This window comes from Oncorhynchus mykiss, chromosome 12, assembly GCF_057628025.1.
Source record: "Oncorhynchus mykiss isolate SJ-2025 chromosome 12, ASM5762802v1, whole genome shotgun sequence".
NCBI classification, from domain to species: Eukaryota; Metazoa; Chordata; class Actinopteri; order Salmoniformes; family Salmonidae; genus Oncorhynchus; species Oncorhynchus mykiss.
This window is the reverse complement of record NC_143033.1, coordinates 64,897,273-64,911,931: the sequence shown is the minus strand read 5'-3', so window position 1 is coordinate 64,911,931 and position 14,659 is coordinate 64,897,273. Positions and strand designations below refer to the sequence as shown.

At 41.4% G+C, this 14,659-nt stretch overlaps 2 protein-coding genes across 8 annotated transcripts; both read left to right on the top strand.

Annotated features, from left to right (window-relative positions):
- Positions 1-2,215: 2,215 nt before the first annotated feature.
- On the top strand, positions 2,216-7,838 carry thoc6 (THO complex 6). The gene is made up of 13 exons (XM_021626069.3): positions 2,216-2,421; positions 2,757-2,848; positions 3,082-3,146; positions 3,354-3,457; positions 3,595-3,632; positions 3,800-3,848; positions 3,941-4,012; positions 4,225-4,327; positions 4,465-4,514; positions 6,391-6,453; positions 6,778-6,888; positions 7,037-7,165; positions 7,598-7,838. Exons 1-13 carry the CDS (start codon positions 2,407-2,409, stop codon positions 7,676-7,678), a joined length of 972 nt encoding a protein of 323 aa, XP_021481744.1. The 5' UTR covers positions 2,216-2,406; the 3' UTR covers positions 7,679-7,838.
- A 137-nt stretch (positions 7,839-7,975) lies between these two features.
- si:dkey-16l2.16 (ras-related protein Rab-35) lies at positions 7,976-13,843 on the top strand. 7 transcript variants are annotated; one of them, XM_021626081.3, is made up of 8 exons: positions 7,976-8,593; positions 9,397-10,152; positions 10,311-10,484; positions 10,966-11,016; positions 11,168-11,291; positions 11,582-11,706; positions 12,792-12,916; positions 13,306-13,843. In XM_021626081.3, exons 3-8 carry the CDS (start codon positions 10,424-10,426, stop codon positions 13,453-13,455), a joined length of 636 nt encoding a protein of 211 aa, XP_021481756.1. In that variant the 5' UTR covers positions 7,976-8,593; positions 9,397-10,152; positions 10,311-10,423; the 3' UTR covers positions 13,456-13,843. The 7 variants fall into 7 exon arrangements, with proteins under 7 accessions (XP_021481756.1, XP_036793864.1, XP_090049117.1 ...); XM_036937969.2 differs by having other exon boundaries at positions 8,119-8,593; positions 9,397-10,172; XM_090192991.1 differs by having other exon boundaries at positions 8,135-8,597.
- Positions 13,844-14,659: the final 816 nt, after the last annotated feature.

Here is a 14,659-nt window from a genome sequence, read left to right as displayed (position 1 = left end):
CGTTTGACGAATAAAAATAAATGAGCTCTTTGTCCATAATCTCATGTAGGCTGGCCTACCCGCATTTATCTGTGAGCTGTTAGCTAGAGCCCACGTTCCAATACCAGAGTGGGCGCACTTGCTATATAACGCAACATTTTTTACGACAAAACCATCAGAGTTGAAAATGCGATGAAAACCCATTTCACTTGTATTGTTTATTCGGTACATGGGAATTTCACCGGGGAAAGTACTTTTATGTGCACTCTCATCACGCACAGATTTGTATCTGCAACAAGTCAATTTGATGGAAACATCTCTTCTGGGAAAATGTGCATATTGTTTTTATGCAGATTTTAGAACATTCGCATGAAAATGTTCTAAATTGGATGGAAACCTAGCTACCGATGGTAAAATGCAACTTCTTATAGTTTTCCCGGTGCAATCACAGCCTCGACAAATATGTTCTATCCAAGATAGACCAGAGCCTGTCATTTCCACTTGCACTCCTGTCATCATCATATGTGGTAGTGAATGGAAACACCAACAGGATGCTTCACATTAATACATCCGGTGAAATATCTGTCTCATTCTCTTTTCTTTTTTTTTTCCTTCATTTTTTAAATTAACATCAAATCAATACAGGAAGTACATGTGTGAACACAAGTATATATAAATAATATACAAAGGACAATTGGGCTAGGGGGTACAATATCACATTATACAAGGACCTTAAGGGACATACATCCACTTATAATTCTAACAGTATTTGTCTTAAAAAACAGTTACTTTTCTTTTTGTAAGATAAGAAAATGTGTTGTTTGTAAATGTACATTTGTCAATATGAAATTTGGCCAAAAGAATAATGAAATTAATTACATCAAATTGTTTCAGCTTATTTCTATTGTAGGTAAAGAATCCAAGCAGTACATCTCTCCACAATAGTGTAAAATCTTCAGAAATGTGTTCAATTATAAATCTACTGATGTCTTAACACAGTTTTCTTACATGAATACAATGTCAAAAAAGATGCAACACTGTTTCTGGGTGGTCATTACAAAAGGAGCAATTTGAGTTGATGTTTTCCTTAAACTTCTTCATATGGTGGTTGGCAGGATAATATTTATGAATAATTTTAAAGGAAACTTATTTAATTTTGTTAACAAGTAGGAATGTGTGTGGCAACATCCAAACTTTTTTCCAACAGATATTATCAATAAATCCATTCCAATAAGGCATGACATAACATGGTTCGTATCGCTCTGTTGTTGAATGGACCAAAAGAGAAACAAATCTTTCCTACTGATGAGTCAACAGGGTCAATAGAAGGTAGGCTCTGGGGGTCTGGTCTTGACACGTTCATGAATAAAAAGCAACACCTGAGGGAATGGCATCTAAAACAATTGCAAAAATGTTAGGTGTTACAGGGACCATGTAAAGTGATAAGAATTCCTTATAACTAAGTAAAAGACCCTCTGCATTTACCAGCTGGCTCACCAATAGGATATTTCGGAACCAATATTCTAAAAACAAAGAAGTATTTTTATACAATATATCCCATTTATTCCATTTATAATATCTGTCTGGAGAAAAATTGTGCTTAGAAATTAAGGACCATGACAAGAAAACCTGTCAATGAAAAGCAGAAAGTATCACTGGAACTTTGTCAATATTATAATTGCAAACCAACATAAGTTAAGGCCACCAAAAGTAAAGAAGACATGATGAAGAAAAAAAATTCCACATAGAAGTGCATCTTCATAGGAATTGTTTTATCCAATTGATCTTAAAATTATTATTTCAAGTAGTAGTCCAGAAAACCATTCTCATAAGTGTTCATTACAACAGTTGTCCTAATGTAATGGGTACAGTTTCTCCAAAGAAAGTTGAGAAGCATCTGGTCTATCTCCTTGCTTATTTTACTGTCAAGATATAAAGATAGAGCACCATATGTTAGTCTAGAGATACATTCGGCCTTCGTTATTAGGACTCTACCTTTTAAAGATAAGTCCCTCTGTAGCCATTGATTTAGCTTCTTCTGGGTATTTTTAATAAGAGGGTTAAAATTTAGTAAGCCTCTAGACTTTTGATCCTTTGTAATGGTTATGCCTAAATATGTAAGTTATTCTTTTACTGGAATACCATAACATGATGGTGTCACACAATCTTTGACAGCTATGAGTTCACATGTAATAATGTTAAGATATAGACCAGTCGTTTTGGGAAAAAGAGCATTATCTGTCTCATTCTCATTGTTCTATCTGTGGCTTCTAACACATCCGCGATTTCATGTCCCAGAATGCTTGTAAAATGTGCTCTGACGTCATCTTTTGGCGACTGGTTTAAATGGGAAACACGACATTCTCAAACATTAGTTCAACAATATTTAGATTTTCTGACCCTTAAAACTGTATATTCGTCTGCGCAATGGGTCCTGTCGAGGTAACAGTTTCTACCGTTTATGCATTTACACTGTTTTCTTCTGGCCATATCAGGAATAGTTATGCAATCAACGGAAATCAAGTCGCCTGTTCCGATAACACGATCGCTAGAAATGTGATCGTAGCTAAGTTAGTTTGCACTAGCTACATGAACGCTTACAGACATGTTATTAGTCATCTAGCTATGCATTAGTTAGCTAATGTTACTGTAACGTTAAACATCTAGCTAGCACTATTTGTATCATGCCCATTCAATATGTTTTAAAATGCTGCTATTGTTAAAAAAAAATCTGATATCTTAATTACATTAACTATGTGTCACTGTTCTTCGTCCAGCACCTCCACATGTCCGTGTTCTCCCAGAGTTTCTCTCCCTGTGGGCGCTTCCTGGCCGCCGGCAACAACTACGGCGAGATAGCGGTGTTCAGGTGAGACCGAGCGAAGTCGAGGACATGTCGTTTACTGGCTGCTTGCACTTTGAGTAGTGACAAATACAATGATATGAACAGAGATTATGTAATCAACCTGTCTCTGCAATAAACATGTATAATTTAAATGTTTGAATGGATAAAGCACATTTTTATCTGAGACGCCCACGTCCAATGTATCCTATTTACTTGGGTTCTTTACAGTAAATTGCTATTTTAATCATTTTCCCCAGTCTCTCCTCAGCGCTTAGCCCAGATGCTACAGATCTGAGCCAGACACCCATCCTCACATTTACTGGTCAGTCTCTCTTTCCTTTGATGTGTTGAAACATTCTCTACTTGCTACTTTATGGTTGAACACCAGTGTGAAATAGCTTTCAAGACATGCTGTATCTCACCCTTCATCCCTAGATTGTGACACCTGTCTCTCCGTCTGCTCCTCTTACCCCTCTTCTATTTCTTAATTTTCTGTATTTCTCCCACTCACTCGTTTATTCTCTCTCAGCTCACGAGGGGCCCGTCTTCTCTCTCTTCTCCACGGACTCTCACCTCCTGAGTGCCGGCAATGGAGAGATCAGTGCATGGAGCTGGGCGGAGCTTATCAAGCGGGTAAGGCCGTTACAAGATAAAGCAAGCCTACCAAAATTTTTGGCTGTTTAGTGTGAACAGTATGTATTTCTATACAGTCTATGAGGGTATGTGAGATGGACCAAGTCTCTGTCTCTCTCTCTCCCTCTCCCTCCCAGAATACCAAGGCTGCTTGGACAAGGAGGCCAAATTACAAGTAAGGCACCACTCAGCCGTACATTTGTTTTGAGAAAACACATGAAAGTTTGTCTGTGTGTGGACTGTGTACATTTGTGTTGGTTATTTTATCTCCAGATGATTGTCTTTGCTGTCTGATGCTTGTAGCCAACAAGTGAGTATGTTCATAAATGCTCCTCTTTGCAGATCCAGCCTGGAGATCCCAGAGATCAATGCCATGACTGTCAATCCCACAGTGAGTACACAGACACTTTTCAGATTCATTAAGTACCTCACTGTACTGAGACAAGTTCTCTATTTAATTATCTCTCTCTCTCTCGCTCTCAGGAGAACAGTCTAGTGATTGGTGGAGGGGACAATAACATCCACATAATGGATCTGGAAAGTGGTATCTTTAAGGTTTGAGAGAAATTCATTTCTTTGATTGTGTCTCAAGATTCAGCAATGGGATGTTGAACATTTATATAAATATTATTTGTTGCTACATCTCTTTTAATTTCTCTCCTCTCTCCCTCTTTCTTCCAATTATTTCTCTCTTCATCCTTCTCTCTCGCTATCCCACACTTAACCTTTATGTTCAATCTCTTTATTGCTCTCCCTCCCTTCCCCAGTCAGTTTTGCAGGGTCATACAGACTACATCCACTGTCTGAGTGTGAGAGAGAGGGAGGGGGAGATCCTCTCTGGGGGTGAGGACGGCGCTGTCAGGATATGGGGTGAGTGACGGATGACGCAACCTATTACTGCTTCAGGTTCCCTTGTCAGTCACTGACACATCTGGAATCAATGCATGGCTGTATTACATTATACTGTAGTGTTGTCATGTATCTCACTCTCTGAGCTCCGCCTACAGACCACAGGACCGGCCAATCCGTGCACTGCATTGAAGTCTACAAATATGAGGTAAGATATTGGGATGGATGGGTGCCTGCCCCTACCCTCCATATGTACAGAAGTTATAATGTAGCATCTTTCTTACATACAAAAGTATATTTCAGTTATTTTTTTCTTCACCAAAAGCATGTTTATGTGTTTATAACATGTTTATAACCTGTTTTGGTGATTTCTGGTATATCATCAAAATAAATTAATCTCCACCTATTTTTGTACTAATTAAGCAGTTGTTACCCGATTTTAAGTACAATACCATTGGAAATTAATGTTGAAAGTTCCATTTAAATATTCCTAAAACTAAGTTGAAAATGATGCTGTTGCTTTCTGTTGACCAGACATATTGATACATGTGCAACAATGGTAATCAAGGAGCACCTTATAAACTGCACATGCACCAAAAACCCTGTATTTTGTCAAGTGACATTAAATCACTCATCGATGGGGCGGGGGGTATATGCACAGTTGAAACAACCACGGCTCAAAATACACATGAAAACTGGATGTATTTTTACATCACTGGTTAAAGGAAAACATGCAGAACAGTCAGCTACATTTTGTAATGTAGAATTTTGGTACAGGAGTCACCAAAACAGAAAGACAAAGTCAACACTGTTTTTGTCAGTCACTCCTATCGATTATCACGTTGAAATCAATTGTTGCACGAGAGGAGGGAGATGAGGCCTCGTGAGGTTGTTGGTAAAGCATGACGCTTGCAACGCCAGGGTTGTGCGTTCAATTCCCACAGGGGACCAGTACGAAAAAGTACGAAAACGTATGCACTCACTATTGTACGTCATTCTGGATAAGAGCATCTGCTCAATGACTAAAATGTAATAATGTTGCATGTCCTGTTAAAACTAACACAGCTCAAAAACCACACGGAATCTGGGAATAATGTATACACCACTGGTTAAAGGACAATTTGTAGAAGACGGGTAGCTACAGTTTGAAGTTGTATTTTGATTCAAGTGGGTCGCCAACGCGGTAAGTATAACGCCACACTTTTTTTTGTTAATCAATTCCATCAATATCACGCTGGAATCAATAGAACGGGGCGAACGTTTGGGGTGTCGCACTGCTTTGATCTAACACTATTCAAGGCCACACGGAAACTTGGAATAACCTATACATTGTTGTTTAGATGAGAATGTGTAGAAGGCTTCTATCTATATTTTGGAATGTTGATTTCAGGAGGCTGCCATCATGGAAAGGGGGGGGCTTTCTGTTAACTTCAACTAATCACAACCCTCCATAGGATATCAACAGTGACAACGGTTGGCTGCTATTTAAGTGATAGTTTGACTGTCAAATATGTGCATTGGTGTGTGGAACTGCCATTTCAGAAAGAAAATGATGGCTGCCGTCTTAAGTCCTGCGAACCCCAGCGCGTATGACAAAATCAGCAGTATAAAACCAAACATATTGATATGTTTTAAGCAATTGATATTTTGTCATCGCGTTGACTATACATTTTTTATAATAACATCACCAATCTGAGGTAAAAGGATGTGCAATCCCCCCCCCCCCCCCCCCCCCCGCCCAACCCCAATTTCATGTGGTCAAAACATTAACTTGTGTAGTTGGGTATAATACATTTAATTTGATGTGGCAAAATAATTATCTTAATTTAGGATGATAGTAAATCAAGAAAACAGATTTTTTTTCAATTATCACTTGTTTAACTGTTTAGGGATGACAAAATGCTCCTTAACACAATTTAACCAGACAGGTTGTCTTCACTAGAGCCTGCATAGGGCCTGTGCAGCAGGCTGAACGTTTGACATCCATATTATATGGCACCTTTCTGCAGATTGCTGAACAAAATACACATCAAACTACAAACAAAATCTTTCTCCCTTCTGTCTCACTCCCCCTCTCTTCCTAGGAATGTGCCCGCCCCCAATATGGCAAGTGGATCAGCTGCCTGACGACAGAATCTGATTGGATGGTGAGGAAAGGGTAGCCCTTGCAATTAGTCAACAGTCCCTTCCCCATAGGATGAGCTCTCTCTCTTTATAGAAATTGTAATGACTTGTTCAGTACCTCAGTCTGAAATGTGGCACTTATGTTATCAGTGTGGCTGCTGTGGCGATGCGTTAGAACAGTCGCCAAGGTCAACTCCACCTGTGGAATGCCTCGCGCTGTTGTCGTTTACTCCTTCAGGATGAAATTATTTGCAATGCAGATACTGTAACATTACTCAGCATTTTCCTCCTGTAATTTGATCTCCTTTAATGTAATTAAATAATTATCCCTTATTTTCCCTCACCAGCTCTGTGGAGGAGGCCCATCCCTCTCTCTATGGCACCTCCGCTCCATGTCACCCACCTCCATCTTCCCTCTCTCCGGATGCCAGCGACAAGCCAACTTTTACCAGGACATGGTGAGGCGTGTGTGTGTAATCTTCAGGGTGTGTGTGGGTCAGACTGTGTGTGAAGGGAGAAAGAGTTTATTGGTTTGTCTTTCTCTAACTGTAGACACTTGTCCGTCTGTTCGTGTGTGTGTATTTGTGACCTCTCTCCCACCTGTAGATCTTGTCGGTGGGCGAGGGCCAGTGTGTGTCCCACTGTCTCCTGGGGGGAGAGGTAAAGGCTCAGATCCCCTGCACCCCCCACTCCCTGAACACGCTGGCACTGAACCTCAACAGCACTGATAACAGGGTGAGAATCGTTTAGACAAACCATCTGAACACTACATTACTCATCCAACCCCTCAGGTTAAATTTCCTTCTTTGCTTGTCCCGCTTGTGGTCTTCCTGTTCTCATTCACAAATCCTGTGTGGCTCAGTTGGTAGACCATGGCGCTTGCAACGCCAGGGTTGTAGGTTTGATTCCCATGGGGTACCAGTACGAAAAAGTAAAGTCATTATGCACTCACTACTGTAAGGCACTGTGGTATGGAGCGTCTACTAATGACTACAATGTAATAAATAGTTTTGTCCACATCAGAGCTTCAGTACATGGTATAATTGATATTCAGTTTTGATATGGTCTGTCGATATGGTTGAGTTTTGTTAAGCAGGGACAGTGGTGGCTTTCAGTGTATGAAGGACGTGGTTGTCATGTTGTGTTCTGTTGTCTTTGCTGTTCCAGGTGCTCACAGTAGGTGGAAGCAGTCACCAGATAGACGTATTCACCAACCTGTCCTACAGAACCTTCTCGTTGTCTTTCTGAGGACACACACACACAACCCCATTTAAGCTCATAATGTGCTGTCTTGGATAATTGTATTTCACTATTCTGTACCTTTGCTCATGCCTCTCTTGTTCTAAGGACTCCCATTCCAGGATTCATGTTTTTTATGATAATAAAATATTTTGATCACTTTTCCATATCTGTGCTTCAGTCTTGATAAATTTGTCCCGGTTTTATGCTCTGAAGGAATAAATTGTCTGAAATATCTGTATGTACTGTCTACATAAAGTCTTGGATTATTCCATTTAGAATTCTAGAATATTGGGTTCCCTCCCCAGTTTTCCTATTTCATATTTGCAGCGAGTGTAAGTAACCCTGCAAAATACTACAATAATCCCATTATACAAGTATAGTACAATCAGCCCTATTTCGTTTTTTGTATGTATTGATGAGACAAGATAAAGCACATTGGGCAAGAAGGGAGATGGGATGAACAGAGAAGCACATGATTTGGATGAAAGTAACTCAACAACACTCAGGTGTGGCCTGAAGACGTCGGGCCGTGGACCAGTCTAAGGCTCCGAACTTTCCTGAGTCATCCTCCCCCGGAACCAAGACGTCTGGAACGGTCAACAGATCCTAGCGTTTCTTCTTCGGACTGACCAATTGCACAAGTCATCGTTTTGGTGATCGCAATTGATCATTTTGTAGCACGACGCGTTTGAAATACGCATAGAAACTTAGCTACGCTAGAGGAATTATTCCTATACCGTTATCTAGCCGAGTTGTGTTTTGCGTTTATCAAATTTCCACGAGAAAGTAACTTTTAACTTCGTCTGTGGGCGAGTGGCTTGCTCATGGCAATCCCCAAAGATCCCGGATATAAACGAATCTAGCCTCTGCTCAGACAGTCACTGCTGATCCTAGCTGCTGATAATGCCCTCTGGTTGCATGGTAGGTACGTGTGTTAAACCCACATTTCTATGGTTTAAACTAAATCGAACGTTGTGGTTTGTGTCATCAACTGTTTTTGAATTGTTTGCGATTGTACCTAATTTACGACGAGTGTTATTGTTGCGACCTAGCCAACTTGTTTTTCTCAGACAGCTGACGATTGTAGGGACTAGGGAGGGACACTTTCCCAGGATTTTCAGTAATATTTTCATTGATAATCACGATGAAGAAGAAGCCCTAGTAAATATTTTAACTATGTACCAATGTGTCAGGATTCAATTTCAAGAACTAACTTGCTCGCCCCTTGTACTCTTTCCTGTTTTTATTATGGAACAAAAAACTCCTGTCTTTTTTATTCTTTCGCCCTAAATCGGCGACGCGGACAGACATGAGGGATTCTTGAGTTGTCCCTGAAAATACTTTGCTCACTTAGTGAATATCAAAGAAAAAGTATGTTTCTATGATACCTATATCCTCTCTACTATTTAACCATATAACATTTCCCCCAACGTTTGTTTTAACTTCTTCCCAATCCAGCTCACCTTCAACCATACATGCAAGCTGATGTTTCATGTGGTTAATATAGGCCTATATTTAATGAGTGTGTGGAGAGAGGGCAAACGGTTGGAAACGTTAAATTTAGAGACAGCTGTTCTAGTGAACAGGGAAGGGAGGGTGCATACAGGGACTGGGTTGGCATACAGTCAGGGAAGTTTTGACAATGACAGACTACAGGTTGTCTCCTCACTCTGTCCCTGTATATTGTCATTGATAAATGTTCCATACAGACGTTTTTTTTTCAGGGTATGGTCCAAAGAAGGGAGCTGAGGAAAGCCTGAAACAAACCAAATACTGTGAAGGCGCCCACCATTTCTCCGCCCATAGCTCAGAGAGGAAGTGAAACCAAGGGATTGAGACCGAAGCAGTTCAATGGATGAAAACGTTGCATGGACTGTAGATTGAAAGAGGAAGAACTTCATCCTCTCAGATTTTTGCTTTTGGTCTCTGCTTGTACAACCTTTCAGGCCCCTCTGCCTGTTATTTTGTTTCTTGTAAGAGGTGTGTGATAACTTGACGCAGAGATGACAGTGAGACTGTGGGATAAGCAAAAGTGGTAACTGAGAAGAGCAGTGACGTGAATCCTTACATCCGTATGCTACCCACTGGAATATCTAAGTATTAGCTAATCAAGCAACAACAATCCGTCTACCTTGGACACAGACTAACAACTGAGCACTTTCAGACGCTCATGGATGTAGTGACTGACTGCCAGAACGCAATTTGACGAGGATAGTCTCTTTGCTCATGTGTAGAGTTTAACGTGCCAGAAGTCCTTCACCGTCTGTCACTGCAGCCCAACTTTAAGGGGGACACTTTATGATGGAAAGAGAACTTAGGTAAACCTGTGATGAGTCGGAATGTGGTGCTGCAAATAACTGGGAATCCCCTACTGGAGTTAGTGGGAGGAACTGGAACTGAAGTGGAACCAGAACCAACCGAGGCCTAAGCACGACAACTGAATGCCATGTACTAAACTGGAAATACGCTTGATTTAACTGGTAATTATTGCACTTGCGAGGTAACAGGAATAGTTTGTAATATTGAATTATAATTCTGGACTGGAACTGATCTGGGAAATCAACTGGAAATTAAATTGCAATGTAAGTGTTTTGTGAATGTTTTCTGTACAAAATCTTCTTCCATTCTGAACTGGTAGCGTTGGGGGGGAGACTGTTTCATCCTGGGATTTGGGAAGACTGGAATCTGTTCCTGTGGAACTGCATTTATTGGGAGAGGATTACTGAAACCAACAGAGCACTGACTGCAGAAATGGCGGGGCCGGGAAAGGACTACAACCATCTCTTCAAACTGCTCATCATTGGAGACTCCAGTCAGTGCATCTTAACTTCCATTTTCATACAAAGTTCCTGTTGTCCCTTACTGCTTACTCTGTCTGTGTTAAAATAGTAGTGTAATTCAAGTGTGCCGTGCTGTTACACTGATGTTTGGCAGGCAGCTCATATTGTGCGAGTTGTGATTTAAAGAATTAGGCTAATAATATGGCTTAATCTCCTTAGTAAACACAGCAAATATCAGTCAATCTGCTTGTCATTGGGTGATTATGATGAACATGCCTCACTTACTCACCAAGCTTACAGCTCTGATGACTTACAAAGGAGACTTATTTGTCGCTAACTCTTCAGACAATATGATAGATTTTAAAACATTTACCCATGCTCTAGTGATGTGGCTTGCGTTATGTAGGCTACTAGTAATGGGACAGTAAGTAGCCTGATACTGTCTACTCAGAAGTGAATGAAGAAAGGCCTAATCACCTAACCTCTCATCCCTGTCTGACCTCTCTGTTCTAGATGTAGGGAAGAGCAGTCTACTACTACGATTTGCAGATAACTCCTTCTCTGGTGAGTTGCTGTTCTCTATCTGGTCAATATATACTATTAAACAATTTGAATGCGAGTGGCTAGGAACTGTGTTTTTAAAAATATTTTCTTCAAGATTGTGAATGTGTGCTTAGTATGTTGTGTGTTCTAACCTTGCTGCTTTGGCCTGCAGGTAGCTACATCACTACGATCGGCGTGGACTTTAAGATCCGTACAGTGGACATCGACGGGGAGCGAGTCAAACTGCAGATCTGGGACACGGCGGGCCAGGAGCGCTTCAGGACCATCACCTCAACGTAATCTATCATCTATATCAATGATCTATCTACACGTATAGAAGCTATATATCAATACGAACGCTGTTTATCACCATAGTTGGTTTGAATTTACTCTCAATTTCAGTTAGTTTCATTCTTTCAGTTTTATAGTCATTAACTCAGTGAAGTGCTATTGATACCAGCCCGGGACAAAGTGCCAGCCAACGATAACTATCACCCGAAAAACAATACAGCGATTTCCTGTTTTTATACAGTACTCTTTTACAATCCTTTGCTATTTTCCACTTTCTCCCTGTTTCTCCTACCAGGTATTATAGAAATACCCACGGTGTGATTATTGTTTACGATGTCACCAATCCAGAGTCGTTTGTGAACGTGAAGAGGTGGCTTAATGAGATCACTCAGAACTGTGACAACGTCTGTAAGATCCTAGGTGAGTTTGGTGTGATGGATGAAGAGTAAAATAGATAGAGTAGATTGGATGAATGGATAGAAAATTAGGAATGAAGAAAATTCACTGAGGAATGACTTAGACTTCCAGTCCAATGTGGTAGTGTTATGCCTGATTGTGAACTGATAAGACATTATATATACTATATATACACACCCTTTCAAATGAGTGGATTCAGCTATTTCAGCCACACCCGTTGCTGACAGGTGTATAAAATCAAGCACTCCGCCATGCAATCTCCATAGACGAACATTGGCAGTAGAATGGTCTTACTGAAGAGTTTAGTGACTTTCAACATAGCACGGTCATGTCATAGGATGCCACCTTTCCAACAAGTCATGTCCAAGTGCTGTTATTGTGAAGTGGAAACGTCTAGGAGCAACAACGGCTCAGCCGCGAAGTGGTAGGCCACACAAGCTCACAGAACGGGACTGCCGAGTTCTGAAGTGTGTAAAAATAATCTGTCCTTGGTTGCAACACTCACTACTGAGTTCCAAATTGCCTCTGGAAGCAACGTCAGCACAATAATTGTTCGTCGGGAGCTTAGTTCCAGTGAAGGGAAATCTTAACTCTACAGCATACAATGACATTCTAGACGATTCTGTATTTCCAACTTTGTGGCGACAGTTTGGGGAAGGCCCTTTCCTGTTTTAGCATGACAATGCGAGGTCCATACAAAAATGGTTTGTCAAGATTGTTGTGTAAGAACTTGACTGGCCTGCACAGAGCCCTGACCTCAACCCCATCGAACTCCCTTGGGATGAATTGGAACGCCGACTGCGAGCCGGGCCTAATCGCCCAACATCAGTGCCTGACCTCACTAATGCACTCGTGGCTGAATGGATTCTTGTCCTTGCAGCAATCTTCTAACATCTAGTGGAATGCCTTCTCAGAAGAGTGGAGGCTGTTACAGCAGCAAAGGGGGGGACCAACTCCATATTAATGCCCATGATTTTGTAATGAGATGTTCAACGAGCAGGTGTCCACATACTTTTGGTCATGTAGTGTACTATGCTGTCCAAAACATCTTTCATTCATCCCCACTTCTTTCTCTCGCCCTCCCTCAGTGGGGAACAAGAATGACGACCCCTCCAAGAAGCAGGTGGACTCCCAGGATGCAATGCGTTTCGGGGAGTCGGTTGGTGTCCGGGTATTTGAGACGAGCGCCAAAGAAAACATCAACGTGGAAGAGGTGACCCTAGTAGCCATGTTCTAAACTCAGGGTGTACCTCATTCACTTCCTCAGTAATAATAATAAAAATCAAACTAAGCCTCAAATATCCCAGATGTCTTTGGGAAAGCTGAGCTTGAGACCTGATATGGCTCTCACAGGGAATTATCAGTTTATTATGCTTTTTATAATGACAAATATATAATAATTACACTGCCAATAAATTGTCCACACCAGTGTGACCATGGTCATCTCTTATATCTCTAAAACAGTTAACTTATTTCAACTTAGTCCTGGTGGCTAATTCCCTTTCCAAGGAATAGCACTTCCGCGTGTATGTATCTGGGTGTGTATGTATTTTACAGTCAATGCCCTGTTTCTTTCCTTCTCCCCATCTCTCCTTCCCTCAGATGTTTATGGCTTTCACTCACATGGTCCTTCGGACAAAGAAGCAGAGTCAGAGTCGTGCAGAGAGAGAGCGGGAACGAGAGAAGGAAACGGTCGACATCAATTCTCACAGACACAGAGAGAGGAGGAAGAGGGGGAAGAAGTGTTGCTGAGGGAGAGAAAGGAAGGCGATTTTCTAAGAAAAGGACAGACCAATGGAGAGTCGAGCATCCAAAGTCTGTCTGCACTCATGGGGAAAGAGCCAGGACATTACATGTTGACATTGCACTGAGGCAAGATTTCAAGAGGGTAAGGACAGAGAACCACTATTATGTGCCGAATTTTTACCTTAGCAGTTATTTTTTATGAATGCATAATAATGTCATTTTATCATTAAAAGGGAAACTGGATCCCCACTGTGTCAAACTGTCATTAAAACCCCTAATTTAGGAAATACACTAATGACTTCAAAAGTGACTAGAGTGATGTATCTGTCTTATTTGTAATGAAAAAGACTGTCGTGAAAAATGTAACATGTCTAAATAAACAGTGAGCAATAAAGTCAATGTGTACCTTTTTATATGCAATATAGGCGATGTTGTTGCCGGTGATGTCTGGTGAGGACCTGCCTTACAACAGGCCTACAAACCCTCAGTGCAGCCTCTCAGCCTATTGCGGACAGTCTGAGCACTGATGGAGGGATTGTGCGTTCCTGCATGGTGTAACTCAGGCAGTTGTTGTTACCATCTTGTACCTGTCCCACAGGTGTGATTTTCGGATGCCACTGTAAGGACAATCAGCTGTCCGTCCTGTCTCCCTGTAGCGCTGTCTTAGGCGTCTCACAGTACGGACATTGCAATTTATTGCCCTGGCCACATCTGCAGTCCTCATGCCTCCTTGCAGTATGCCTAAGGCACATTCACGCAGATGAGCAGGGACCCTGGGCATCTTTCTTTTGGTGTTTTTCAGAGTCCGTAGAAAGGCCTCTTTAGTGTCCTAAGTTTTCATAACTGTGACTTGTCTTGGCGACCGTTCTACAGGTGCATGTTCATTAATTGTTTATGGTTCATTGAACGAGCATGGGAAACGGTATTTAAACCAACGTCATACATCTGCCCGGTACAATTGAAACTGCGATTAATCCGTGAAGAGCACACTTCTCCAGCGTGTGGCCATCAAATGTGAGCATTTGCCCACTGAAGTCGGTTACGACGCAGAACTCCAGTCATGTCAAGGCCCTGGTGAGGAGGACGGGCACACAGATGAGCTTCCCTGAGATGGTTTCTGACAGTTTGTATAGAAATTCTTTGCTTGTGCAAACCCAGAACTTCTTCAGCTGTCCGGATGATGAGGTGAAAAGTTGTTTATACAGCAAAA